The sequence below is a fragment of the Bufo gargarizans genome, chromosome 2 (assembly GCF_014858855.1).
Source record: "Bufo gargarizans isolate SCDJY-AF-19 chromosome 2, ASM1485885v1, whole genome shotgun sequence".
NCBI classification, from domain to species: Eukaryota; Metazoa; Chordata; class Amphibia; order Anura; family Bufonidae; genus Bufo; species Bufo gargarizans.
In genome coordinates, this window is record NC_058081.1 from 267,688,851 (window position 1) to 267,716,314 (window position 27,464).

At 42.9% G+C, this 27,464-nt stretch overlaps 1 protein-coding gene across 5 annotated transcripts in view; it reads left to right on the plus strand.

Annotated features, from left to right (window-relative positions):
* CADPS2 (calcium dependent secretion activator 2) overlaps nt 1–27,464 on the plus strand; it is a 605,828-nt gene that overhangs the window by 517,792 nt on the left and 60,572 nt on the right. For 3 of the 5 annotated variants that reach the window (XM_044280279.1, XM_044280275.1, XM_044280276.1), the window contains 3 exons: nt 1,340–1,414; nt 3,505–3,588; nt 15,500–15,532. In XM_044280279.1, the coding sequence (XP_044136214.1) occupies nt 1,340–1,414; nt 3,505–3,588; nt 15,500–15,532 (192 nt within the window). The remainder of the gene's footprint in view (nt 1–1,339; nt 1,415–3,504; nt 3,589–15,499; nt 15,533–27,464) is intronic. The other 2 variants (XM_044280277.1, XM_044280278.1) reach the window with 1 other exon arrangement.

Sequence of the window (27,464 nt, forward strand, 5' to 3'; positions counted from 1 at the left end):
CCGCTCTCAGTAAATGTACTATCTGAGCTAACATATTGTAATTAGCCCAGCTGCTCAGTATGTTTGCCCACTGACTTTGAGGAAGGAGTTTGCCAGGAGCAATTACTGTAGACTTACAGATCATGGTGGACAGACAGACATAAAGCGCTAACCACTACTGATGCTGAGTGGTAGCATAGCCCTCCGGCACTCGTATGGTCATACATACGAGTGCTGGGTGGCTATGCTAACACCCATCATTAGTGGTGTTTAGTGCTATATGTTGAGAGTTTGTGATCACCATGGGAATTGAGACACAAGGTACCCAGACGATCTATTAGGGGCCCATCTGTACACTGCGTTGTTACCACTATTTGCCTGATATTGTTATATTCAGGGCAGGTTAACCAAATTTTTAAAATATACCAATAAAAAGTATTTTGGAGATTACTTTCCAGGCAGTTACAGTGTGACAGAGTAAAACAATAGTGTACTTGTGTGGGTTTTTTACATTTCTTTTTAGAAGAAAATAGAAGTAAATGGGGTGAGCAATGAGGCTATTACTTTGTCTATTTTCCCTCTGTGTCTACACAGTATTATGATGTTTTTGAAGAACAAGTACTAACGGAGGAAACTATTGTAATGTTGATTTTGTTTGAAGCAGTTTACTTTAAACACAAGAAATTGCAATATTATCTAATTGAGCAACTTAGACATTTTCTCTAACCATGTGTTTACATAGTTTGATCTTGCCAAGAACAAAATAAATTCCTACAATGGATAAAGGATTGGATATGCTATTTATCACGTTTGTTAATTTGCCATCTTTTTCACTTTGTTAGAGAAATTTCTATTGTGTATTAATTTGAATATATTGTGAAAAAAATATGTAATGCTTTTATTTCCTGCTATCTTGGGTGGATAAATAGATCCTCATTTCTGTCTAAAGCACATTTAGACTAACTTAAGAATGCGTGTTGTGAGGCAAGCAATGTTGTATTAATTGAATCTTTTTCTAGTCTTTTTGCTTTCCATCTAGACCAACTCTTTAGAAAAATGCACGTCTTCCTTAATTGTAGGAAACACAAAAAGTATCCTTCACATTCCTTCTCTTGAATGAGAATGGAAAAATCAATTCATCTAAATAATAACCCCACTAGCTGCTTAACTCTGCATCGAACATGGGAAAATGTACCACTTAGAATAAAAGAGTGTTGATTGGATGGATCATTTTCAAGGTTCTAATCTGCTGATGTTTAAACTAATGCACTAAAAGTAGTGTAAATGCCATTTAATTTTGCCTTTTGTTCTATCTACTGATATAATACAATACTTATGCTGTTATGTATTTAAAATGTAGCAACAGTACCATTCCAAAATCGATGACTTAATTGAAGAAACTGTTAAAGAAATAATTTCGCTTTTGGTTTCTAAGGTAGGTATTTCAATGTTCTGTAATTTCTATACGTTTTTTAGATGATGCTGTAAATGATATGTATTGTCTCAGTAAATGCCTAGAGCATAATTCGCTTTTATGAGTTATGTACTTAAGAACGAGCTTGGACAAATGAACTGCTCATGAATTTAGATCCTCAACAGTACATGGGAATACTTGAGAATGCTTGAGAACCTACATCATCTTGTCTTATTTTTAAGGGAGTATATAATTAGAAAATTGCATATTATTTAAATCAGTTCTTTATATTTTTTTTATTAAACAAACAAATCTAATTTCACTCTGGTTGCTACAACAGTCAGAGTAGGCTGATGTGTCTGTTTCCTGTAGCTCATTTGTCGGCTTTACTGTTTAGAATGAAACAAAATGAGTCATCTTGGGGGGATTCTATTGCTGGAGGCATATATAATGCAGGATAGTAACGAGTAAGGCTGAGTTCACACTTCAGTTATTTGATCAGTGATTTCCATCAGTTATTGCGAACCAAAACCAGTAGTGAAGCCTACTCAGAGATTGGATATAATGATTTGATTTGTACCTGTTCTGTGTTTCTAAACTGCTCCTGGTTTTGGCTCACAATTTCTGATGGAAATCACTGATCCAAGTAACTGAATTGTGAATTCAGTCTGAGGGCTTATGCACATGGTCATTGTCATTTTTGTGGATACCGGCCTCGTGTGTTCCTCATTTTACGAAATGTCTGGGCCATAATAGAACAATTATATCCTTGTCTATAATGCGGGCAAGAATAGGACATGTTCTATATTTTTGTGGATGTCACGGAACGGACATACAGATGTGGAGAGCACATGGTTCACATCGCACCCGCAAAAAATTCAGATCAGATGCAGACAATAAACATGTTCCTAAGGCTTTGTATGCGTCTACTCTGTAACTCCATGCTCTGAGTGCAGTGCTGTACTTCCTGGAGACTCTAATAATCAATACAATTCCTGTATCAGTTATGTTCCCTTTCATATCAGCAGCCATAAACCACACATACCTTGTACCGTCTATCAGACAATACAGAAAAGTGTATGTCTCCAAACTGGTTGCTAGAGGAAAGCTAAGACAGCTTGATCCTGTACAGGGACTGGGAACTAATAAATTGCTCATTATACCCTGTGTTCCCAAATGCAGGACTAGTATATTTTGTATTTTGACCATCAATAATAACATCACAGGGATTTATTGGACACATGCAGATACCCAATCTGCATTTTCTCTGCATACAGGTACAATATCTTTGTATACAGGTCACTGGTAAAAGTGATATAAGAGTTGTTACCATTAGTCACTACCATCAATGATTTATAAATGGGACCATCAGGGAACACAAAGGGTAAGATTTATTATCGACCAGCATTTTACACTGGTCTACAATATTGCCTGCGCTGCCAGAAGATGCACCAAATTTGTGACAAGGCGCAGGCTTTGAATAATTAGGTGCATCCTCCAACAGTCCATAATCCTAAATATAAATCTGCAGCAACACCATAGATTTCTGTAATTTACACCAGAAATTTGGCATAAATGAAGATAAATATGGCGAGCCTGTTGACACCGCCCTCACCATATTCCTGTTTCATAGAGTGGCGAGCACGGCATAGAAATGACATTTGCAACAATATTTATAAAGTCGCAAACATGGAGTAAACCCCTTGAATTAACCCAGTAAAACCCTAAACCACCACAGAAAAATGCATCAACCCCTCCACTACCCTAGACCACCAGGTAGGATAAAATTTATGTAAAAAATGTTTTCCAAATTTTCCCCTCTTAATTACACCATGTTGTGCAATTACCACATATTTTAGTTAATACATTTAAACTTAATCCCTTTGAATACCACACCTTGTCACCGTGCCACTTTCTAAATTTTATCAGCAAAGAGAAAAGTCTAAAATGTTACCATTAATGTTAAATGTCATGCCTTGCAATGGCCTATCAGCGCAGTTTCTGCCAAAATCTAGTGTAAACGTCTTCACAAGTCTTAAAATCTAGCTGTTACTTTTACTATTCCTGTTTTACCTTTAATCTTATTTAATCTTGTGTTTGTGTTTATTAAGTTTGTTTCAGTGCTTGAAGGAGTTCTTTCAAAGTTGGCAAGATATGATGAAGGGACTTTGTTTTCATCAATCCTTTCTTTCACTGTAAGTATATTTATTCCAATACGAGGTAACACAGTGATAGACTCTTGGGTAGAACAAGATTATAGCCTTTAAATTATTGCTGGTATAGCAATAATTTAAAGGCTATGTACAACTTTGGGGGCAATTTTTTTTTATTAGTACATTGTACTCATTTTGAGTTAAAAATCTATTTTTTTTTTCAATTGGTCGTTATTAAAGATATGGTGTCCCTTTCTCTGTACATAGCTGAGATGCTCTGCTAGCAGAATCTTAATTTTCTCTCAGCTCCATCAGACAGGGAACTGACGGGCTCCTTATCTCTGCTCTCTGACATTATAAACATTCACCAAAGCTCAATCCCTATCTTACTGATAAGAATGTTGCTTAAATAAGTGTTTATAACCTCTTAGTAATTTAGAGATAAGGGTTATTAGGTTCAAAGTAAAGAATGAAAGTAGGATGCACACAGATAGAAGCTCAATATTTTTAATAAAGAACAAATGAAAAAATGTTTTTCAGCCCCAGATGAATAAAATCTAATAAAAAAAATTGTCCCAAAAGGTGTACAGCCTTCAAGCTGCAGTTTGACACTCTGTTTATAGATGGGTATATAGTTTTCATAGGATTCTGATGTTTTAGTATGCTATTATAAACAGTACTATGGGAGATTATTTTTAGGGGTCAAAGTTTGCAGCTGGCATTAAGAAATTGTCTGTATCTTCTCCTTGGGCATGGGATACATAAATAGGAAATTATTCTTCATTGTGGAGCTGAAAGTAATGTCTGTGCACCATGGACCGACAGCAGGGGCGTGCATAGAAAACTTTGGGCCCCATAGCAAGAATCTGAATTGGGACCCAATCCCCTGCCCTCTCTCACTACCTGCCACTAGCCCCTCCCACTATCCGCCCTGGCTATGCTGGAACAGAATATGGAACCTGATCATGAGTGTGCACCTAGTCTTACCTGATAAACTGTGCCTGCTGCCTTTTATATAGTGTGCAATCACTCTTGCAAGGACTGTGCCAGCTGCTGAATATTATATAGTGTTCCATACTCCCTCCATGAACTGTTCCGGCTGCACTTTCACCTACCTCCTCTGCAACCAGCATGATAATGACATCACAGGCCCTTCAGATTTCTCATTTGGACTGCTATGCTCTGGCTTCCTGTACTGGTCAAAGGCAGTGGCGTCGCCAGGGGGGGGCCAGAGGGGGCCACGGCCCCCCCAACATCATGCTGGGCCCCCCCATGTGCCCCCCCAACTAAAATGCGCCCCCCCCCCAGCAGCATTCACTTGACTGATCCGAGTTCAGCTCAGCTCAGTCACAGTCTCTCTCTCACCTCACGCTGCTGGCAGCAGGGACGCAGGGAGCCGGAGCCTGAGGGAGGGACGGGGAGGAGCGTAATATGATCTCAGAGTGGAGGCTGCTTCTGCCAGCCCCACCCCTCCCCGCCCACCAACCAATCACCGACCAGAGCTGAGGGGGCAAGCACAGCACACCAGCAGCTCTCTGAATCGAGTCGTCTGAGTCACACAAGTGCAGGGAGTCTAAGAATAGAAAGGAATCGAATGAGTCACAAGTTAAAAGAATCTAAAGATCCGACTTGTGACTCATTCGATTCATTGAGTTAAAAGAGCAGTGAGTCAGAGGGTAGAACAGGTAAGGCTACTTTCACACTTGCGCTTGATCGGATCCGTTCTGAACGGATCCGATCATATTAATGCAGACGGAGGCTCCGTTCAGTACGGATCCGTCTGCATTAATAACTTAGAAAAAATTCTAAGTGTGAAAGCAGCCTGAGCGGATCTGTTCAGACTTTCAATGTAAAGTCAATGGGGGACGGATCCGCTTGAAGATTGAGCCATATGGTGACCTCTTCAAGCGGATCCGTTCCCATTGACTTACATTGTTAGGCTACTTTCACACTAGCGTTCGGGTTTCCGTTCGTGAGCTCCGTTTGAAGGGGCTCACGAGCGGACCCGAACGCAGCCGTCCAGCCCTGATGCAGTCTGAATGGATGCGGATCCGCTCAGACTGCATCAGTCTGGCGGCGTTCAGCCTCCGCTCCGCTCGCCTCCGCACGGCCAGGCAGACAGCTGAACGCTGCTTGCAGCGTTCGGGTGTCCGCCTGGCCGTGCGGATCCGTCCAGACTTACAATGTAAGTCAATGGGGACGGATCCGTTTGAAGATGCCACAATATGGCTCAATCTTCAAGCGGATCCGTCCCCCATTGACTTTACATTGAAAGTCTGGACGGATCCGTACGAGGCTACTTTCACACTTAGCTTTTATATGCTAATATAATGCAGACGGATCCGTTCTGAACGGAGCCTCCGTCTGCATTATTATGATCGGATCCGTTCAGAACGGATCCGATCGAACGCTAGTGTGAAAGTAGCCTAAGTCTGAACGGATCCGCACGGCCAGGCGGACAGCTGAGCGCTGCAAGCAGCGTTCAGCTGTCCGCCTGTCCGTGCGGAGGCGAGCGGAGCGGAGGCTGAACGCCGCCAGACTGATGCAGTCTGAGCAGATCCGCATCCATTCAGACTGCATCAGGGCTGGACGGAGGCGTTTGGGTCCGCTCGTGAGCTCCTTCAAACGGAGCTCACGAGCGGACCGACGAACGCTAGTGTGAAAGTAGCCTTACACTGAGTTTGAATTAAATTAACCCTTTAGAATCAAATTGGCTTCTCAGGAGATATATATGTTAAAGGCATCTCATTCAGTAGCTATATAACTAAGGGCCCTTTCACACTTGCGTTGTCCGGATCCGATGTGTACTCCACTTGCCGGAATTACACGCCGGATCCGGAAAAACGCAAGTGTACTGAAAGCATTTGAAGACGGATCCGTCTTCAAAATGCTTTCAGTGTTACTATGGCAGCCAGGACGCTATTAAAGTCCTGGTTGCCATAGTAGGAGCGGGGAGCGGTATACTTACCATCCGTGCGGCTCCCGGGGCGCTCCAGAATGACGTCAGAGCGCCCCATGCGCATGGATGATGTGTACATGCGATCACGTCATCCATGCGCCTGGGGCGCCCTGACGTCACTCTGGAGCGCCCCGGGAGCCGCACGGACGGTAAGTATGCCGCTCCCCGCTGCACTTTACCATGGCTGCCAGGACTTTAGCGTCCCGGCATCCATGGTAACCATTCAGAAAAAGCTAAACGTCGTATCCGGCAATGCGCCGAAACGACGTTTAGCTTAAGGCCGGATTCGGATCAATGCCTTTCAATGGGCATTAATTCCGGATCCGGCCTTGCGGCAAGTCTTCAGGATTTTTGGCCGGAGCAAAAAGTACTGCATGCTGCAGTATTTTCTCCAGCCAAAAAACGTTCCGTTCCGGAACTGAAGGCATCCTGATGCATCCTGAACGGATTTCTCTCCATTCAGAATGCATGGGTATAATCCTGATCAGGATTCTTCCGGCATAGAGCCCCGACGACGGAACTCTATGCCGGATCCGGACAACGCAAGTGTGAAAGGGGCCTAAGGGTGGGTTCACATCACCTTTATGGATTGTACTGTCAGTGTCAGACTGTTGTCACTGTGGGTAACAATGCACAACAGACAACAATTCACATTGCACACCACAGTGACAGCTTCTGACTCCTGTCTGACTCCTGACTCCTCCTGTCCGGCGTCAGCCTCAGCTTCCCTTTACTATAATAAATCACTCAATACTAGTAATCAGAGTTCAGAGAGAGCTGAAGAAGACGAGCCGACTGCACTGAGTCAGCAGCGCAGCAAGTAGTGAGTGAATCGAATGTATCAAGCATCTGCGCATGCGCATCGGCACCTAGAGTCTTCGGTTCACTTGCGAGTCAGCTCAGCAGTCTGACTCACCAAGTGAACCGAATATCCGATTCATGAATTGGTTCATTTGAATAAGCTGATTCAAATGAACCGATTCACCTAAAAGATCCGAACTTCCCATCACTAAGCGGCGGTGCAGGGGAGGGAGAGGCGTGTCCCTTCCCCTTGCTCTGATAGGCTGCAGGCACTAGACCGGCAGCCTATCAGAGGCAGGCGCGCGATGACGTCATCGCGCCGCCTGAGCCATACAGCGTGGGACACAGGCCAGAAGAGGCCTGCATCGCATCGCTGACACTGAGGTAAGTATAATTTTTTTTTTTTTTTTTTTTACAATAGTGATACTTGGGGGGGGGGGGACTTAAAAATGATGGGGGGGGCTTACTTAAAAATGGCACATTGGGGGGGACTTTACTTAATGATGGCACATTGGGGGGGACTTACTTAATAATGGCACATGAAGGGGGGGTACTTACTTAATAATGGCACATGATGGGGGGGCCTTAATACTGGCACATGATGGGGGGCTTAATACTGGCACATCATGGGGGGACCTAATACTGGCACATGATGGGGGGACCTAATACTGGCACATGATGGGGGGCTTATTACTGGCACGTAATGTGGGTCTTATTACTGGCACGTGGAGTCATCTACGGGGGCACTAAGAAGGGGTAATTTATACTTGCAAAATTATGGGGGACATTGAGGGCATCTACTGGGGCATTTTATACTGGTACATTATGGGGGCACTAGGAGGAAGGGGGAGAGGAGCACTATGGGGCATTTACTGGGGGCACTATATAGGGGTATTTTATACTGGCACATTATGGGGGACATTAGCTCAACTGGGGGCATAAGGGGGTATTTTTTGCATTGTCACATTATAAGGAGAATTATTACTACCGGGGGGCATTATGGTGGGCTTTATTACTCCCACATGGTATGACCCCTAGTAGCAGCACCAGCCTCTCCCTGCTCTGCTATCCCGCTGCCCCTTCTCCAAATACTTATTATGAAATCTTTCTCATTAGGATAAAACACATCAGCTCCGCCGAGCCCCCGGCCAAAGTGTGGAAGTGGCGTCCGAGACCCCCAAGGGCCAAGCCAAGTAACTGTAAGTCTTCATGTCAAATATGTTTGTTATACACATATATCCTACACTGTGCCCCACAATATACAGTATACCGCCACGCTGTGCCCCACAATATACAGTATACCTCTACACTGTGCAGTCTGTTCTATAAGCACCCTTGTTCTGTGGTGGCGGACAGAAAATTATCTGGAAGTGCCCCTCCCGAGACCGGGCTCTAGATCCGCCACTGGTCTGGACCGCTCACAGGAGTGTACATTTCTTCTAAACTGTAATCCGTATCCTCTGACCTGCAGAAATCAGCACTCGCTCGATAAGAACTAAAAGGCAGGACCTGTAGGCTGTAGCCTGGCCCTGTTACCGAAGCTAGCCGAGTGGTGTAAGGTTAAGGTACTAGTAGAGATGAGCGGCCACTTAATCCTGATTTAAAGTTAAAGTTACTGCAGGATATGGATTACGGTTTAGAAATGTCAAATGTACACTCCTGTGAGTGGCGGGGAGGGGGATCTGTGGATGACACTGTTATGGAGGGGGAAATGGGGATGACACTGTCATGGGGTGGATCTGTGGATGACACATATAGCATAAGATGCTATACATTACACGGTATGTGGCATCCACAGATCCCCCCCCATAGCAGTGTCATCCACAGACAGCTGGACTTTTCTTCCCTGTTGCGGTTTTAGGTATTGGGTAAAGTATCGCAGCATTTCTAAGTGTACTTGTGTAAATATATCGTTGTTATAGCTGCCCCCCCTACTTTTGTCCTGGCCCCCAGTGTGCCCCCCCAAAATTTGAAAGCTAGAGACGCCACTGGTCAAAGGTCCTTCTCCTAATCCCGTATTCTCCTCTGCACTGATAGCCAGTGTAATTAGGGGGCACGCCTTGCATACATTGCCAGTCCCCCTTTCACGACAGGCCCTATAGCAGCTGCATTGCCTGCCTTCATAGGAGTTACGCCCACTGTCGGCAGATCATTTTAAATAAGCTGGAGTCTGCATTTTCTCAATTCTTTAATCATGATGGCTTAGAAATATGATGTAAAGCATGTTATAATATTTTATGATTTGGAACCCTGGTTTTGGATACAGTTTTAGGACTCATGCACACTTGTATATGAAAATACAGATGAACTACAGTTATGCAAAACAGATTTTTTTTCATAAGTTGTTCTATTTTTGTTTCCGTACTGTATACATTTTTGTTCCATATTAAGGTTATTAACTTTTTTTTTTTTTACTTTGCTGTTTTGGAATGTTGCTGAAATTGTATGCAAATATGCAAAATGTATTTTTAAATTCAGCCCATTGACTTCTATGGCTAAAAACGGTACCAATGCAGATCTGTTGAAACTGATGCTGAACACTGAAAATTAACAGCATGCATATAACAAATAGATAAAAGAAATGTGTATTAACCACTTCAACCCCCCTAGCTGAAACACCCTTAATGACCAGGCCACTTTTTACACTTCTGCACTGCACTACTTTCACCGTTTATTGCTCGGTCATGCAACTTACCACCCAAATGAATTTTACCTCCTTTTCTTCTCACTAATAGAGCTTTCATTTGGTGGAATTTCATTGCTGCTGACATTTTTACTTTTTTGTTATTAATCAAAATGTAACGATTTTTTTGCAAAAAAAATGACATTTTTCACTTTCAGTTGTAAAATTTTGCAAAAAAAAACGACATCCATATATAAATGTTTGATAAAAAAAAATGTTTGGGTAAAAAAATGGTTTGGGTAAAAGTTACAAACTATGGTACAAAAATGTGAATTTCCGCTTTTTGAAGCAGCTCTGATTTTCTGACGTTCTACAATGCCCAGACAGTAGAAATCCCCCACAAATGACCCCATTTCGGAAAGTAGACACCCTAAGGTATTCACTGATGGGCATAGTGAGTTCATAGATTAGGTTAGCGGAAAATGATGATTTTTTTTTTCTTTTTTTTTTTTCTTACAAAGTCTAATATTCCACTAACTTGTGACAAAAAATAAAAACTTCCATTAACTCACTATGCCCATCACGAAATACCTTGGGGTGTCTTCTTTCCAAAATGGGGTCACTTGTGGGGTAGTTATACTGCCCTGGCATTTTAGGGGCCCAAATGCGTGCAAAGTAGTTTGAAATCAAAATCTGTAAAAAATGACCGGTGAAATCCGAAAGGTGCTCTTTGGAATGTGGGCCCCTTTGCCCACCTAGGCTGCAAAAAAGTGTCACACATCTGGTATCGCCGTAATCAGGAGAAGTTGGGGAATGTGTTTTGGGGTGTCATTTTACATATACCCATGCTGGGTGAGAGAAATATCTTGGCAAAAGACAACTTTTCCCATTTTTTTATACAAAGTTTGACCAAGATATTTATCTCACCCAGCATGGGTATATGTAAAATTACACCCCAAAGCACATTGCCCAACTTCTCCTGAGTACGGCGATACCAGATGTGTGACACTTTTATGCAGCCAAGGTGGGCAAAGGGGCCCACATTCCAAAGAGCACCTTTAGGATTTCACCAGCCATTTTTTTACAGATTTTGATTTCAAACTACTTCGCACACATTAGGGCCCCTAAATTTCCAGGGCAGTATAACTACCCCACAAGTGACCCCATTTTGGAAAGAAGACACCCCAAGGTATTCCGTGAGAGGCATGGCGAGTTCCTAGAATTTTTTATTTTTTGTCACAAGTTAGTGGAATCTGAGACTTTGTAAGAAAAAAAAAAAATAATCATTTTCTGCTAACTTGTGACAAAAAATAAAAAATTCTAGGAACTCGCCATGCCCCTCACGGAATACCTTGGGGTGTCTTCTTTCCAAAATGGGGTCACTTGTGGGGTAGTTATACTGCCCTGGCAAATTAGGGGCCCATATGTGTGGTAAGTAGTTTGAAATCAAAATGTGTAAAAAATGGCCGGTGAAATCCTAAAGGTGCTCTTTGGAATGTGTGCCCCTTTGCCCACCTAGGCGGCAAAAAAGTGTCACACATGTGGTATCGCCGTACTCAGGAGAAGTTGGGGAATGTGTTTTGGGGTGTCATTTTACATATACCCATGCTGGGTGAGAGAAATATCTTGGCAAAAGACAACTTTTCCCATTTTTTTTATACAAAGTTGGCATTTGACCAAGATATTTCTCTCACCCAGCATGGGTATATGTAAAATGACACCCCAAAACACATTCCCCAACTTCTCCTGAGTACGGCGATACCACATGTGTGACACTTTTCTGCAGCCTAGATGCGCAAAGGTGCCCAAATTCCTTTTAGGAGGGCATTTTTTGACATTTGGATCCCAGACTTCTTCTAACGCTTTAGGGCCCCTAAAAAGCCAGGGCAGTATAAATACCCCATATGTGACCCCATTTTGGAAAGAAGACACCCCAAGGTATTCAATGAGGGGCATGGCGAGTTCATAGAATTTTTTTTTTTGGGCACAAGTTAGCGGAAATTGATTTTTTTTTTTTTTTTTTCTCACAAAGTCTCCCTTTCCGCTAACTTGGGACAAAAATGTAAATCTTTAATGGACTCAATATGCCCCTCACGGAATACCTTGGGGTGTCTTCTTTCCGAAATGGGGTCACATGTGGGGTATTTATACTGCCCTGGCATTTTAGGGGCCCTAAAGCGTGAGAAGAAGTCTGGAATATAAATGTCAAAAAAATGTTAAGCATTTGGATTCCGTGAGGGGTATGGTGAGTTCATGTGAGATTTTATTTTTTGACACAAGTTAGTGGAATATGAGACTTTGTAAGAAAAAAAAAAAAAAAAAACAATTTCCGCTAACTTGGGCCAAAAAAATGTCTGAATGGAGCCTTACAGGGGGGGTGATAAATGACAGGGGGGTGATCACCCATATAGACTCCCTGATCACCCCCCTGTCATTGATCACCCCCCTGTAAGGCTCCATTCAGACGTCCGTATGATTTTTACGGATCCATGGATACATGGATCGGATCCGCAAAACACATACGGACGTCTGAATGGAGCCTTACAGGGGGGTGATCAATGACAGGGAGGTGATCACCCATATAGATTCCCTGATCACCCCCCTGTCATTGATCACCCCCCTGTGAGGCTCCATTCAGACGTCCGTATGATTTTTACGGATCCACTGATACATGGATCGGATCCGCAAAACGCATATGGACGTCTGAATGGAGCCTTACAGGGGGGTGATCAATGACAAGGGGGTGATCACGCATATAGACTTCCTGATCACTTCCCTGTCATTGATCACCCCCCTGTCATTGATCACCCCCCTGTAAGGCTCCATTCAGACGTCCGTATGTGTTTTGCGGATCCGATCCATGTATCAGTGGATCCGTAAAAATCATACAGACGTCTGAATGGAGCCTTACAGGGGGGTGATCAATGACAGGGAAGTGATCAGGAAGTCTATATGCGTGATCACCCCCTTGTCATTGATCACCCCCCTGTAAGGCTCCATTCAGACGTCCGTATGTGTTTTGCGGATCCGATCCATGTATCCGTGGATCCGTAAAAATCATACGGACCTCTGAATGGAGCCTTACAGGGGGGTGATCAATGACAGGGGGGTGATCAATAACAGGGGGGTGATTAGGGAGTCTATATGGGGTGATCAGTGGTTCATAAAGGGTTAATAAGTGACAGGGGGGGGTGTAGTGTAGTGTGGTGTTTGGTGCTACTTTACACAGCTACCTGTGTCCTCTGGTGGTCGATCCTAACAAAAGGGACCACCAGAGGACCAGGTAGCAGGTATATTAGACGCTGTTATCAAAACAGCGTCTAATATACCTGTTAGGGGTTAAAAAAATCACATCTCCAGCCTGCCAGCGAGCGATCGCCGCTGGCAGGCTGGAGATCCACTCGCTTACCTTCCGTCCCTGTGAGCGCGCGCGCCTGTGTGCGTGCGTTCACAGATAATCTCGGCTATCGCGAGATGACGCGCCGATGCGTCCAGGAGGAGTAAATCAACCACCTCCCGGACTCATCGGTGCGTACAGCGGTCGGGAGGTGGTTAAAACATAATTGTTCTCAGCAATGCCGGCGCTCATGGACATGAGACCAACACAGATGTGTTCAGTTGTCAAGTGCACATGCAACAGGTCAGCTAGTTTCTTAGGTGCAAATTTACTGACATATTTAAACAGCCTCTGTCAGCATGATCATGAAGGGTGGACTGGCTATAGACCCTACAGGGAAATTTCTGGGTGGGCTGATGCCCAGGGGGCCGCACATGCCATTCTCTCTGCCACTGGCCAAGTACATAATGAGCTCTCAGTGGTAATTAATGCTGTCAGAATCAGGTACTCCTGTACCCAGCCAGGGACCGCACGTGCCCTCATAAATTTAACGGCTGTGGCCTGCTTCTCACCTCCTAAGCCCCATGCTCCATATCTTAATCAGAGCCAACTGGAGAAGAAAGACATAAAATGGCATATACTGATGGCCACAACAAAGGGACAGCTTTTGGGGTAATATATTGTGCTGTACTATGGTATATGGTTCTGTTGGGAAAGTAATTTGTGCTATAGTATTGCTGACCCTGTCTAATTGACCTTCTGTCAATTTGCACCTGGGGCCACTTTCAAATGTATTTATTTTTTCCGAGTGCCACTTTTAACTTCCCAGTCCACCCCTGATAATCATACCTATTTAATTAGGCATTTTGCCTGATAGGGTTGATCATGCTGAGTAAAACAATATCTTTCTTTTCTATAAAGGGTTAATAATGGCCGCGATATATATATATATATATATATATATATATACATACATTTTTATATTTATGTAAATTACCTGGCTGGAGCATCAGGTAGCTGGCCACAGAGCTAGGAGCACTGCTCCTAAAGCAGAGCCTATTCAGATTCACTGCACAGATGCCAAGTCACTAAGCTGACTGCGCCTGTGCATTGGATCTTCTGCTGTTTTCCAAGCTCACAAAGCAACATCTGATTCACAGTGCAAGCGCCAAGACACTGAGCCTCCGCGCTGCCACAAAAACACAAGGCTGGATAAGATGTCCAGCCTTGTCACTCAAAGGTGAAAGGGATTATTCCTTAAAGGGGTTGTCCGGGTTCAGAGCTGAACCCGGACTTACCCTTATTTTCACCCCGGCAGCCCTCCTGAGCCTGGCATCGGAGCATCTCATGCTCTGATGCGCTCCCGTGCCCTGCGCTAGATCGCGCAGGGCACGGGCTCTTGTGTTTACAATAACACACTGCCGGGCGGTAACTTCCGCCCAGCAGTGTGTTCGGTGACGTCACCGGCTCTGAGGGGCGGGCTTTAGCTCTGCCCTAGCCGTTTTACTGGCTAGGGCAGAGCCAAATCCCGCCCATCAGTGCCGGTGACGTCACCGGGGTTCCTGTCAGCCCCATAGAGAGCCCCGGTACGTCACCGGAACTCAGAAAAATGCCTTTGCCCTGCGCGATTTAGCGCAGGGCAAAGGAGAGCATCGGAGCATGAACTGCTCCGATGCTCATGTCAGGGGGGCTGCCGGGGTGAAAATGGAGGGATGTCCAGGTTCAGCTCTGAACCTGGACAACCCCTTTAAGGGCAATATGCCTGGTTTAATAGGGTTGATCATGCGGACAGTGGCTCTTTAATAATGCTTTGCGTTGCAGGTTATTGCTGAGGTTTCTGAAACTCTTGACCTCTAGATTTTTTTTTCAGTTATTGCAATCTAATCTATTGCTGTGATATTAAATATGTTCACAGTGAATAAACCTTGTCCTGCTAAGGAGGAAATCCATGAAACAGAAGAATGTAAATTAAAATCTAAATTGATCCTTTTCTGTCTGTCTAATGTATCATTAGTTTTTTGTAAGGGCACGTTTTCTAATTTGTCTCTGGGTTATAGTATTCCAAAATGTGAATGAAATAATTAAATTGTCTCATCTGGTTCATCTGGTAACTTGATTTAATTAGAACAATAGTAAGTAATTAAGTCAGAAAATGCAGTAATATTCTCAGAACAGAAAAAAATATTATTACTTATTATTTCTATAACTGTTCAGTATTACATTGCATTTCTAGGTAAAAGCTGCCTCGAAATATGTGGAAGTACCAGTAAGTGATAGCATTTTGCATGATCTTTGCAGATAACCACTACCAGGCATGACCATCATATTTGTCATTAATATTGCATGTTTTTTTATGTAAAACAAAGCAGTTCTTAAATTATTACACTTCTCATGCAACTAAACTTGAGCTTTGTTCATTCAGTCTAATAAATGTGAAGGCTGTGTTTTCATTGTTCCAATACATCCGTTTCTAAACTAAAAAATCTGAAAAGTATTTTTGCAAATAGTCTTGATTTATTGGGGTTATAGAAAGAAAGAAAATAAACTAGATTAATGCACACCATTATTTTACATATGCCAATGCAGAAAACACAGCACCCCAGTATAATTTTCACCTTTACTTACCCCTCAACTTTCTGTAGGTGCTCATCAATGTTGACCATTAAGTGATTTGTCCCAACAGTTCCCAAAGCTCTGTCCTTCTGTCTTCCTCCCCTGCATAGAAAATAGTCCCTTACACCACAGCCCCAGGAGTCCACTCATAAATAGTGAATTAGTATGCAATGCCACCCCTACTTCCAATTTCCTTCTCCACTGTATGGAGATTGATATAGCAATTTACTTCTATTCTATAAATTAAGAAGTAGTTACAGATGAATAAATAAAAGGTGACTGGGCGACTTCACCTGCTTCACTTCTAGAATACTGAGCCAGTACAGAAAGGTGAAATGGAGCAGGATTCACCACTGCATGCATAGTATGTTGGACCAGAATTTTGAACACAGGAGAAACAGCAGGGGACACTCACTACCAGAGAGGACATAAAAAACTAATATTACTCTATTGCATTTATATTGGAAGAATACTTCATTAAAAATGCCATATTGATTGCATAGTAATACTTTTCATGGGATAACCTCTTTAAAATGTCCTACCATTTTCTATGTATAGCTCCTTTGCAGATCTATCTGTCTCCTTGATTACAAACTTCTCTAGGTTTAAAAATGCAAAGGCAAGTTGAAAGGAAGGAGCAAACTGCAGCACCAGATTACAGCCATGTTTTTTTTTTGTAACTGATCGATGGAGCCAAATAGGTCAAGACAGGAGCCATGTGCACAAAGTGGTAGAATTTTTTCTCTCCAAGATTATTTGTAAAACAGTTTCATTTTTTATTATTTTTGCATTAAAAAAATCATTTCTATTATATTCAAAATTGGACGTCGCCTTAGCCTGTAAACCCAGTATTCCGTTGTTTAACCATGTCCTATGTATTTACACGGACATTTCGGTCCTTACGTTTTCCTCTTGGCTTGAGATATCCTGAGCTGAGTGGTGTAGGATGACCAGGTTTAAAAACATAAATTTGTGTTACAAAGGAGGACATTTATCATCCCCTGTACACCGGAAAACTGTTTAGAGCCTTGCTTGCCACCTTTCCAAAAAGTGGGTGGAGCAGGGGGGTTCAGAGGCTTCTATAGCCAGCTCGGCACATTTATTTTAATGTACCCCAGGAATTACATATAATTTTGGATTACAGTGGAAATCTTCACTAGCTCCCTTACTGGTGTAGATTTCCAGTTTGGTCCAGAGACTTGCACAGATTCACCACACTTATTAAGGCTACTTTCACACTTGCGTTCGGGGTTCCGCTTGTGAGCTCCGTTTGAAGGCTCTCACAAGCGGCCCCGAACAGATCTGTACTGCCCCAATGCATTCTGAGTGGATGCGGATCCGCTCAGAATGCATCAGTTTGGCACCGTTTGGCCTCCGTTCCGCTCAGCAGGCGGACACCCGAACGCAGCTTGCCGCCTGGCTGTGTGGAGCCAAACGGATTTGTCCAGACTTACAATGCAAGTCAATGGGGACAGATCAGTTTGACGTTGACACAATATGGTGCAATTGCAAACGGATCCGTCCCCCATTGACTTTCAATGTAAAGTCAGGAGTCCAATCTGATGGTCCAATGGTATATTTTAACTTGAAGCGTCCTCATCACCATGGGAACGTCTCTATGTTAGAATATACCATCGGATTTGAGTTGGATCGTGAAACTCAGATCCGACAGTATATTCTAACACAGAGGCGTTCCTATGGTGATGGGGACGCTTCAAATTAGAATATACTAAAAGAACTGTTTACATGACTGCCCCCCTGCTGCCTATATTTAACTCATTGGTGGCCAGTGCGGCTGCCCCCCCCCCCTCCCCCCTAATTAAAATGACCGACCCCCCATCATTGGTGGCAGCGGAGAGTTCTGATCGGAGTCGCAGTTTAATTCCTGGGACTCCGATCGGTAACCATGGCAACCAGGACGCTACTGCATTCCTGGCTGCCATGGTTACTAAAGCAATTTTAGAAGCATTATACTTACCTGCGATGTCCGTGATCGGCCCGGCGCTCCTCCTACTGGTAAGTGACAGGTCTGTGCGGCGCATTGCTAATAGCACAGACCTGTCACTTACCAGTAGGAGGAGCGCCGGGCCGGTCACAGACGTCGCAGGTAAGTATAATGCTTCTAAAATTCCTTTAGTAACCATGGCAGCCAGGAATGCAGAAGCGTCCTGGTTGCCATGGTTACCGATCGGAGTCCCAGCGATTAAACTGGGACTCCAATCGGAACTCTCCGCTGCCACCAATGATGGGGGGTCGGTCATTTTAATTTGGGGGGGGAAGGCGGCCGCACTGGCCAATGAGTTGAAAACGGGGGGGAGGGAGGGGGGGCTGGCCGCACTGGACACAGACACCAGATGGATCCGCTACTAACGCAAGTGTGAAAGTAGCCTAAGGCCTCTTTCACACGGGCATCATGTTTTTTGCCCGGATAAGAGGCGGGTGCGTTGCGGGAAAATGCACGATTTTTCCGCACGAGTGCAAAACATTGTAATGCGTTTTGCACTCGCGTGAGAAAAATCGCTCATGTTTGGTACCCAAACCCGAACTTCTTCACAGAAGTTCGGGCTTGGGATTGATGTTCTGAAGATTGTATTATTTTCCCTTATAACATGGTTATAAGGGAAAATAATAGCATTCTGAATACAGAATGCTTAGTATAATAGTGCTGGAAGGGTTAAAAAAAATTAAAAAGTTAACTCACCTTATCCTCTTGATCGCGTAGTTCCCGGTCGGTCTCTTCTTTAGCTGTGGGCTAAAGGACCTTTGATGATGTCAGATCACATGCTCCAATCACATGCTCCATCACCATGGTGATGGAGCATGTGATCTGACATCACCACAGGTCCTTTAGCCCACAGCTAAAGAAGAGACCGACCGGGAACTACGCGATCAAGAGGATAAGGTGAGTTAACTTTTTAATTTTTTTTTAACCCTTCCAGCACTATTCTACTAAGCATTCTGTATTCAGAATGCTATTATTTTCCCTTCTAACCATCTTATAAGGGAAAATAATACAGTGAATAGACTGTCACCTAGAACTCATGCGTGAAAATCGCACCGCATCTGCACTTGCTTGCGAATGCTTGCGATTTTCATGCAACCCCATTCATTTCTATGGGGCCTGCGTTACGTAAAAAAACGCAGAATATAGAGCATGCTGCAATTTTCACCCAACGCATAAGTGATGCGTGAAAATCACCGCTCGTGTGCACAGCCCCATAGAAATGAATGGGTCAGGATTCAGTGCGGGTGCAATGCGTTCAACTAGCGCATCGCACCCGCGCGGAATACTCGCCCGTGTGAAAGGGGCCTAAGAGACATGCGACTGTTGATTGTAGGGCATCTGACGCCAGAGGGGCATAGATTAAAATCAGCCTGTAATATTCTGGTCTTAATAAATAGCCTCCAATGTTTACACATTACACATGCATTCTGATTTAGTTTTAGAATAATACAAGCTAGTTGTATCTAATCTTGGGTGTTCTATGCAATAAAATATTGGATATGATAGTGTTGTTTTCTTGCCAGAACAGGGGAGGGACATTGTACTTGGAAACATGTGATGAATGTTTCATTAATTGTCAGGTTTTTTTTATTTTATTTTTTTATATTAAACTTGCACAGATTAGAAGTTCAATTGTAGTAGAAGTTTAGAATAGTAATTGTTTGAAAACATCCTTAAGGAAGTGTTCAATTTTGTACAGCAGTGATCTTTTTGTTAGAGTGAATGGTTCCTTTAGGGAATAGTGAAATCTTCTGCATGGTCCCCTAGAGCTACATGGCAACATTGTTTTTCTCAATGCACTTTTCCAGTTGGGAGAAGAATCTCTGTAACCTAGTAACTCTCATACACCGCAACCCAAATATTTGTATGTCTTGATATAAGCAGTAGTCTTGAAGATTATGTTGTGCTTAAATGTACTAGTTGATTTTGTATGTTTGTAGCAAACAGAAAATGTTGGGGACTATATAAAGCTTTGACGAGGTCCATTGGACTATTTGTATTGCATGTCCATTCAAATGATGCTGAATTATATATCCTAAAAAATCCTGTAGTATGTTTTCTCTCAACTGTTGCCAGATTACATTCAACTTTAAAGGGACTTAACTATTGATGAGCTATCCTTAACCGCCTAACGCAGGATCGCGGTCCGGAGGCGGCTGTCTCAGGCAGAGTCACGCATCTACGCGTCATATCGCGAGACTTCCTGTGAGCGCGTGCACACAGGTGCGCGCGTTCACAGGGACTGCAGGTAAGAGAGTGGATCTACAGCCTGCCAGGCTGTAGATGCGATTTTTTTTAACCCCTAACAGGTATATTAGACGCTGTTTTGATAACAGCGTCTAATATACCTGCTACCTGGTCCTCTGGTGGTCCCTTTTGCTTGGATCGACCACCAGAGGACACAGGCAGCTCTGTAATAAGTAGCACCACACTACACTACACCCCCCCTTGTCACTTATTAACCACTTATTAATCCCTGATCACCCCATATAGACTCCCTGATCACCCCCCTGTCATTGATCACCCCCCTGTAAGGCTCTATTCAGACGTCCGTATGTGTTTTACGGATCCATGGATCAGATCCGCAAAACACATACGGACGTCTGAATGGAGCCTTACAGGGGGGGTGATCAATGACAGGGGGTGATCAATGACAGGGAGTCTATATGGGGTGATCACCGCCCTGTAAGGCTCCATTCAGACGTCCGTATGTGTTTTGCGGATCCGATCCGTGGATCCTCGTGTGAAAGAGCCCTTTAGATAGGTCATCTATTTCAGGTTGATATGGTCTGAATCCCGACGCCTCTGCTGGTCAGGTGTTTACATGAGCTGTATCTCCTGAACCAGGTACCAAAATACACAGCTTCGTAAACTATGTAGTGGCCATGGCTGGTTACTGCAGCGCTGCTACCATTCAAGTGAATCAGTAGCCCTGGAAAACACCTTCATGGTCCTTAGAAACTTATGGTTTTTTTTGCCTGTAAAAAAACACTTGAATAAACATTTGAGTTTTTTTGGCACCTGCATTTATCTGCTGTTGTCATGTTTTTCTGCAGACAGTAGCCAAGATTTACTAGTCCTATAAATGTCATAAGGCTATCTAGATCTAATTATTTACCAACTATTGGTTGGCTTACTTTGAGACAGAATTTGACTAGAATTTTAACTAGAATGAAGCTCTGCCCCTTTTAGAGCAAGTCAGAAAAATAATAAAAAACTTAGTTGACAGAATTGTGCCAACAGATTTTAGATGTAGACACATGGTATATCTGGACCATTAGCATTTACTTCAAGGTGTTTTTTTTACCCTATAGAGAAGGTGATGTTGAGACACTTTTAAACACCAAAAGTCATTTTTTGGAAAGCATCAAGAAAGAGCCAAAAAAAAACTAATAAACAAAAATGCTAGCAGCAAAGAAAAAACACTTGTGTGCCCTGCATTTTATGTTTCCCATCAACCTTAAACTAATATCTGGAGATGGCGTTTTTACCGCAAATAAATACTGCAAAATTAACAGATGCAAAGAACACAAAAGTGTGTAAAAAAAAAAAAAAAAAGCACCTTTAAACTGTTTGGCTCTTGCTAGATAAAGGGACCGCATAATGTAATACAGCAATTTGTCAAAGCTAATTTGTAATGAATGTTATTCCTGTAACGCATGGAATGAGGGTGCGTGGGCAAAACAATGTTTCAGTGCAGGTTTATTAGATCACATTTTTAATTCATGCAACATGAAGGAAATCTATGCAAGGTGATGTCTGTGGCTTATTGTTTGCAATGTGCATACAGAGCATTGTGAATCTTAGCTAGAAGTGAGTTCCAGTTTATTACATTTCAGGAATGTTAGCCTGTTTCAGAAACTGGTTAGCTGTTCACACACAATGCTGTACTCAGAATAAGTATTAGGTCCTAATTTTCTTTTGACTATTCATTAGATTTTCTTGGATTTTTAGTTTAACAGTTATAAAAGCACACTGGAGGTCAGCGGGCCACATCTGCTATGAGGTGAGATGAGCACCTCAGGGCGTTTATGACCAAACTTCTGTTCCTACCATTGAGCCTCATAGGCCTTAGGCCACTAGATCAGAAGCCTGTAAGGCAGTAGAATTGCTCAGGAGGTCACGATAGCATTATCCCAATTTCCTGTGCCAGGTCTCAGGACTGGTACAGTTGTGCATAAGCACATCATCGTGCATAAGCACATCATCATGCTGCCTGAAACCCACCACAGGCGGTCGCAGTCATGTAATCGCAACCACCTCCCCTGTGACATAGCATGGAGCAGGGGTCAGGTGAGTATTATTTTTTTATTTTATTTATACATGTTGGCACTACAGGGGGGAAACATTGTACATACATTGGCACTACAGTATTGGTACTGTTGGCACTACCGGAGGACATTATACATACTTGAACTAAAGGAGGATATAACTGCAGGGGGCAACCCTCACTCCCATGGCTAGTCAGGATCACCTATACTCATCATACAATCCCCACTCAGTCATATAATAAAAATAAAATAACCACTGTGCAAACTGTTATATCTTTTCTTTTTTAATCCCTCCTTATTTACCTTAAACCATGGGATGAAAAGCTACTCCAGACCATGTTTAGGACTTATATAGTAACTGTTGTGTGGCTGGAGTAACTGTGGAAAGGTTGGACTGGGAAGAGTAACTTTATGGAGTGGGCAGAGTAACTGTGTGGAGTGTTTGGAGTGAGTTAAGATAGTAAACATTACACTAACCAATTGATAAAATTTAAAAAGTGCACATGGAAAGCTTGATAGAGTGAGAAATGCATTTCAACTTTTATTTATTTATATAGCACATTTAATTGCAATGTTGTTGCCCAAAGTGCTTCACAGTTACATTAAAACATACAGTACAGACCAAAAGTTTGGATACACCTTCTCATTCAAAGAGTTTTCTTTATTTTCATGACTATGCAAATTGTAGATTCACACTGAAGGCGTCAAAACTATGAATTAACACATGTGGAATTATATACATAACAAAAAAGTGTGAAACAACTGAAAATATGTCATATTCTAGGTTCTTCAAAGTAGCCACCTTTTGCTTTGATTACGGCTTTGCACACTCTTGGCATACTCTTGATGAGCTTCAAGAGGTAGTCACCTGAAATGGTTTTCACTTTACAGGTGTGCCCTGTCAGGTTTAATAAGTGGGATTTCTTGCCTTATAAATGGGGTTGGGACCATCAGTTGCGTTGTGGAGAAGTCAGGTGGATACACAGCTGATAGTCCTACTGAATAGACTGTTAGAATTTGTATTATGGAAAAAATGTGGAATGGTCACTCTTATATGGAAATATAGGACACTTTACTCAACATATAAATTAAAAATTGTGTAGATAAAATTGCTCTATTAAAACGATTAGACAAGGTACAAATACTTATTCCCTATCAAAATATCATATGCTGATTCGGTGATGTATTCAGTACAGAACAGACATAAAAATATATTTCAGTAGGTACTGGTGGCTCTCTCTCTAGTATTCCCACTTGGACTTGTCAGGTCCTAGGTGTAATATAAATTACCAATTTGGTTGTAGAGACAGGTCGGTGCCAACAGTATCTGTCTATTTAGGTGGCGATTCGTCCACCAACTTTGTATGATGACAAAATATACCAGATGACATGTTATCCTATATTCAATTTAAAACAAAATGTCGCACCATCGAGTAAATGAGTCTCTGGACATTAGGTATTTTCCTATGTCTATGCACAGTCTGTCCAAGCGTCTGTATCAAAAGAGCGCTCCAACCGCTACAGACTGATTATAAGTTGTCAGTTTTCCGGTTGCTAGTTGTTGCAATATACTAGCATACAACTTGGTTACAGCAGAAATTATTCGCTTGAGTAGCCAAAGCAGTTCATTTGTAAATTACTTGGTAGAACGCTTCTTAGTGTTATACCCACTACTGTGGTCTTACCTTCACCCACGCCGCTGGTCAAGTCGGGACTTGCTATCGAACCCCTGCTCCGTTGAGTCTGCCGGCGTCCCGGCTATGGAGCTGCTCGCGTCCCACGTGTCTCTCACAGATGGTATCAAATCACAGTCCAATGTGAGAATCACGGACCTTTCTTTGCCGGCGCTGTTGGATGACGTATCGCAATCTTCTATTTGTGAAGTCAATGGATTCCTTTTCTTTATAGTGCACTAGGCTGAGTAGGAAATCGGGGTATTCATCCAAGTTTTTGACGCCAGACGCGTTTCGGGGAGACTCTTCCCCTCCCTCAGTGGTATACCCCCATTCTATGAATTAGTGTAATTTATACCTGATGTTGGTCTTTAGGAAAATCTGGTCTGGATCCAAGGTTGTATCTTCCAAAGCCAGTCTGTCGTTTTTGGATGTTATTTTACATCCCTAAGTTTTTTTGTTTTAATGCGTTTTTTCTATCCTGGTTATATTTATGATTTTCTATCTAGGATTTAATCCCCTTGTGATGGTTGTAGTGTTCCATACAGATACTTAATTTTTCGCATATGTGCTATTGTTCTAATTTACTTGTACAATGTCATATATAAATAAAATTTATTTTAAAGCAATAAATAGATATACATATATCTACTCGAGGCAGTTTTCCCAAGCTTTACATGGAAGGATTGTCTCCCCTCCACTAAAGGCCTTTCTCAAAAGCTCACTTACACTCAAAAACGCACATGGAAAAAAAATTTTTTAGGAAAACATTTTTCGAGCCAATACGAAAACCTAGACAAGAAAATAACTCGGATTTTGGAATTATTTTGCCTTATAATACTCAGGCAAAACAAGTGGAATCTATTATAAAATCCCACTGGCACCATATACATAGGGATAAAACCATAGGGATGCTCTTGCCCCCAATCCCTAAAATTACGTATTCAAGGGCCCCCAATTTAGGAATAGCCCCCTCAGTAAAAGAAAAAATCAAAAAAGGCCCAACATCCAATTGGCTCCAATCGAAGGGTTTTATCAGGTGTGGGAGATGCTTAGGCTGTAGGAAGACTAGGTTCCCAAGAAAAACAAAAACAGTCACCTCCACACAAAATTCACACACCATGACCATTAAACATTTTCTTACATGCAACTCCGCCAATGTTATCTACCTGATCCAGTGTCCATGTCTGAGACAATATATTGGGCGAACCAAACGTGCCTTGAAAGTTAGGATAGCGGAACACCTAAATAACATCACTAAAGGGTATGAAAAACATTCGCTGTCCAAACATTTCAAGGACGTACACCATCAAGACCCTAGAGGTCTCTCATTCGTGGCGCTGGAGAGGGTTGAGAAGCATTGGCGGGGGGGGCAATCAGATTGAGAGGCTATCAAGAGCAGAATCTAGAAAACTTTACTAATTTGGCAGCCTCTTACCGAGGGGCCTAAATGCGGAATGAATTTTTTTGGGGTTTATCTAAACTGGGTGGTCCGTGTGGGTGTCGACGTAGAGTTGCATGTCAGGCTGTTCTTTCCGGCACTGCAACTCTCCCTCTACCCTACACGTGCCCCCCGTTTTTTCATCTATAACATACAGATATCCAGAACAAATAAGAATCACAGATATATACAATATTCGCAGAAAATGTCCTTTATGTAATAAAAGATTCAACATACAAAATATCTCTGATGAACTTCTTTTATGACATAGAGATAATGGGAGAGAAAACGCACTAAATAAATAAAAAAACGCAAGGAAATCGCATGTGCGTTTTTGAGTCAAGTGAGCTTTTGAGAAAGGCCTTTAGTGGAGGGGAGACACTCCTTCCATGTAAAGCATGCAAATGAACTGCTTTGGCTACTCAAGCAAATAATTTCTGCTGTAACCAAGTTGTATGCTAGTATATTGCAACAACTAGCAACCGGAAAACTGACACAACTTATAATCAGTCTGTAGCGGTTGGAGCGCTCTTTTGATACAGACGCTTGGACAGACTGTGCATAGACATAGGAAAATACCTAATGTCCAGAGACTCATTTACTCGATGGTGCGACATTTTGTTTTAAATTGAATATAGGATAACATGTAATCTGGTATATTTTGTCATCATACAAAGTTGGTGGACGAATCGCCACCTAAATAGACAGATACTGTTGGCACCGACCTGTCTCTACAACCAAATTGGTAATTTATATTACACCTAGGACCTGACAAGTCCAGGTGGGAATACTAGAGAGAGGTGCATTTGGAGCCACCAGTACCTACTGAAATATATTTTTATGTCTGTTCTGTACTGAATTCATCACCGAATCAGCATATGATATTTTGATAGGGAATAAGTATTTGTACCTTGTCTAATCGTTTTAATAGAGCAATTTTATTATTGTAATTTTATCTACACAATTATTAATTTATATGTTGAGTAAAGTGTCTTATATTTCCATATGAGTGACCATTCCACATTTTTTCCACTATATATATGAAATTTTGAGGGGTGACTCAAATTTTGGATTGGAGCACCTATCCTGAGAGATCAGAGGTGAGCGGATCCCATTCTCTGAATTTACTGAGAATTTGTATTATGGCAAAAAAAAAAGCAGCTAAGTAAAGAAAAACGAGTGGCCATCATTACTTTAAGAAATTAAGGTCAGTCAGTCCGAAAAATTGGAAAAACTTTGAAAGTGTCCCCAAGTGCAGTCACAAAAACCATCAAGCGCTACAAAGAAACTGGCTCACATGCGGACCGCCCCAGGAAAGGAAGACTAGGAGTCACCTCTGCTGTCGAGGATAAGTTCATCCGAGTCACCAGCCTTAGAAATCGCAGGTTGTGCCAGGATCGGCTAGCTGAGAAGTACGTGCCTGTACCTACCTGAAGCAGTGGAGTTATGCCGGAACTGCTGTATTTTGAGGGTAGCCTGAAGGGGGCTACCCCAGTGTGGATTATGTGATGAAAGGGGAGGGTTGGGCGGGCAGACGTGCCGATGAAGGAGCAGCAGCAGCAGGTACCTCAGGCTGCCTCCTTTTAACCCTATGTGGCCCCGCCTCCCCTAGCACAAACCCAGCAATGTAAACATTGCTTAACACTTGTGCCAGGATCGGCTAGCTGAGAAGTACGTGCCTGTACCTACCTGAAGCAGTGGAGTTATGCCGGAACTGCTGTATTTTGAGGGTAGCCTGAAGGGGCCAAAAACCACACGGATGCAGGAAAGGTTAGGATCTGTGTATTCTAAGTGAAATTACAACAATAAATTATTGAAAGCAAGGGACATTTCCTGTTGAGGATCAGGCACATAACGAGCGTAGCATGCCGATTTCCACCTGCCCAACTTCTGAATGACGTGTGCCGGTACATTATTTTTGGAAGCTGCGGAGGCGGCACCTATGCGAAATGAATGCCCGGTGATGGCTAACGGGTTGCCCCCTGACGAGGAGATCAATAACCGAACGTATCTGAGAAAAGACTGAATGTTCAAGGGGGACCCATCTAGCTGGAAGAGGGGGGCCTCCGCGGGCATGTCCCCGGTGTACTGCAACCATTCGCGTAGGATCGTTACTGGGCACCACCTGTTGTTGGTGGCGAAGTACATGACCGGCACGGATTCCCCAGGTCGGCCCGTCTTGCTGGAGTCCAAGC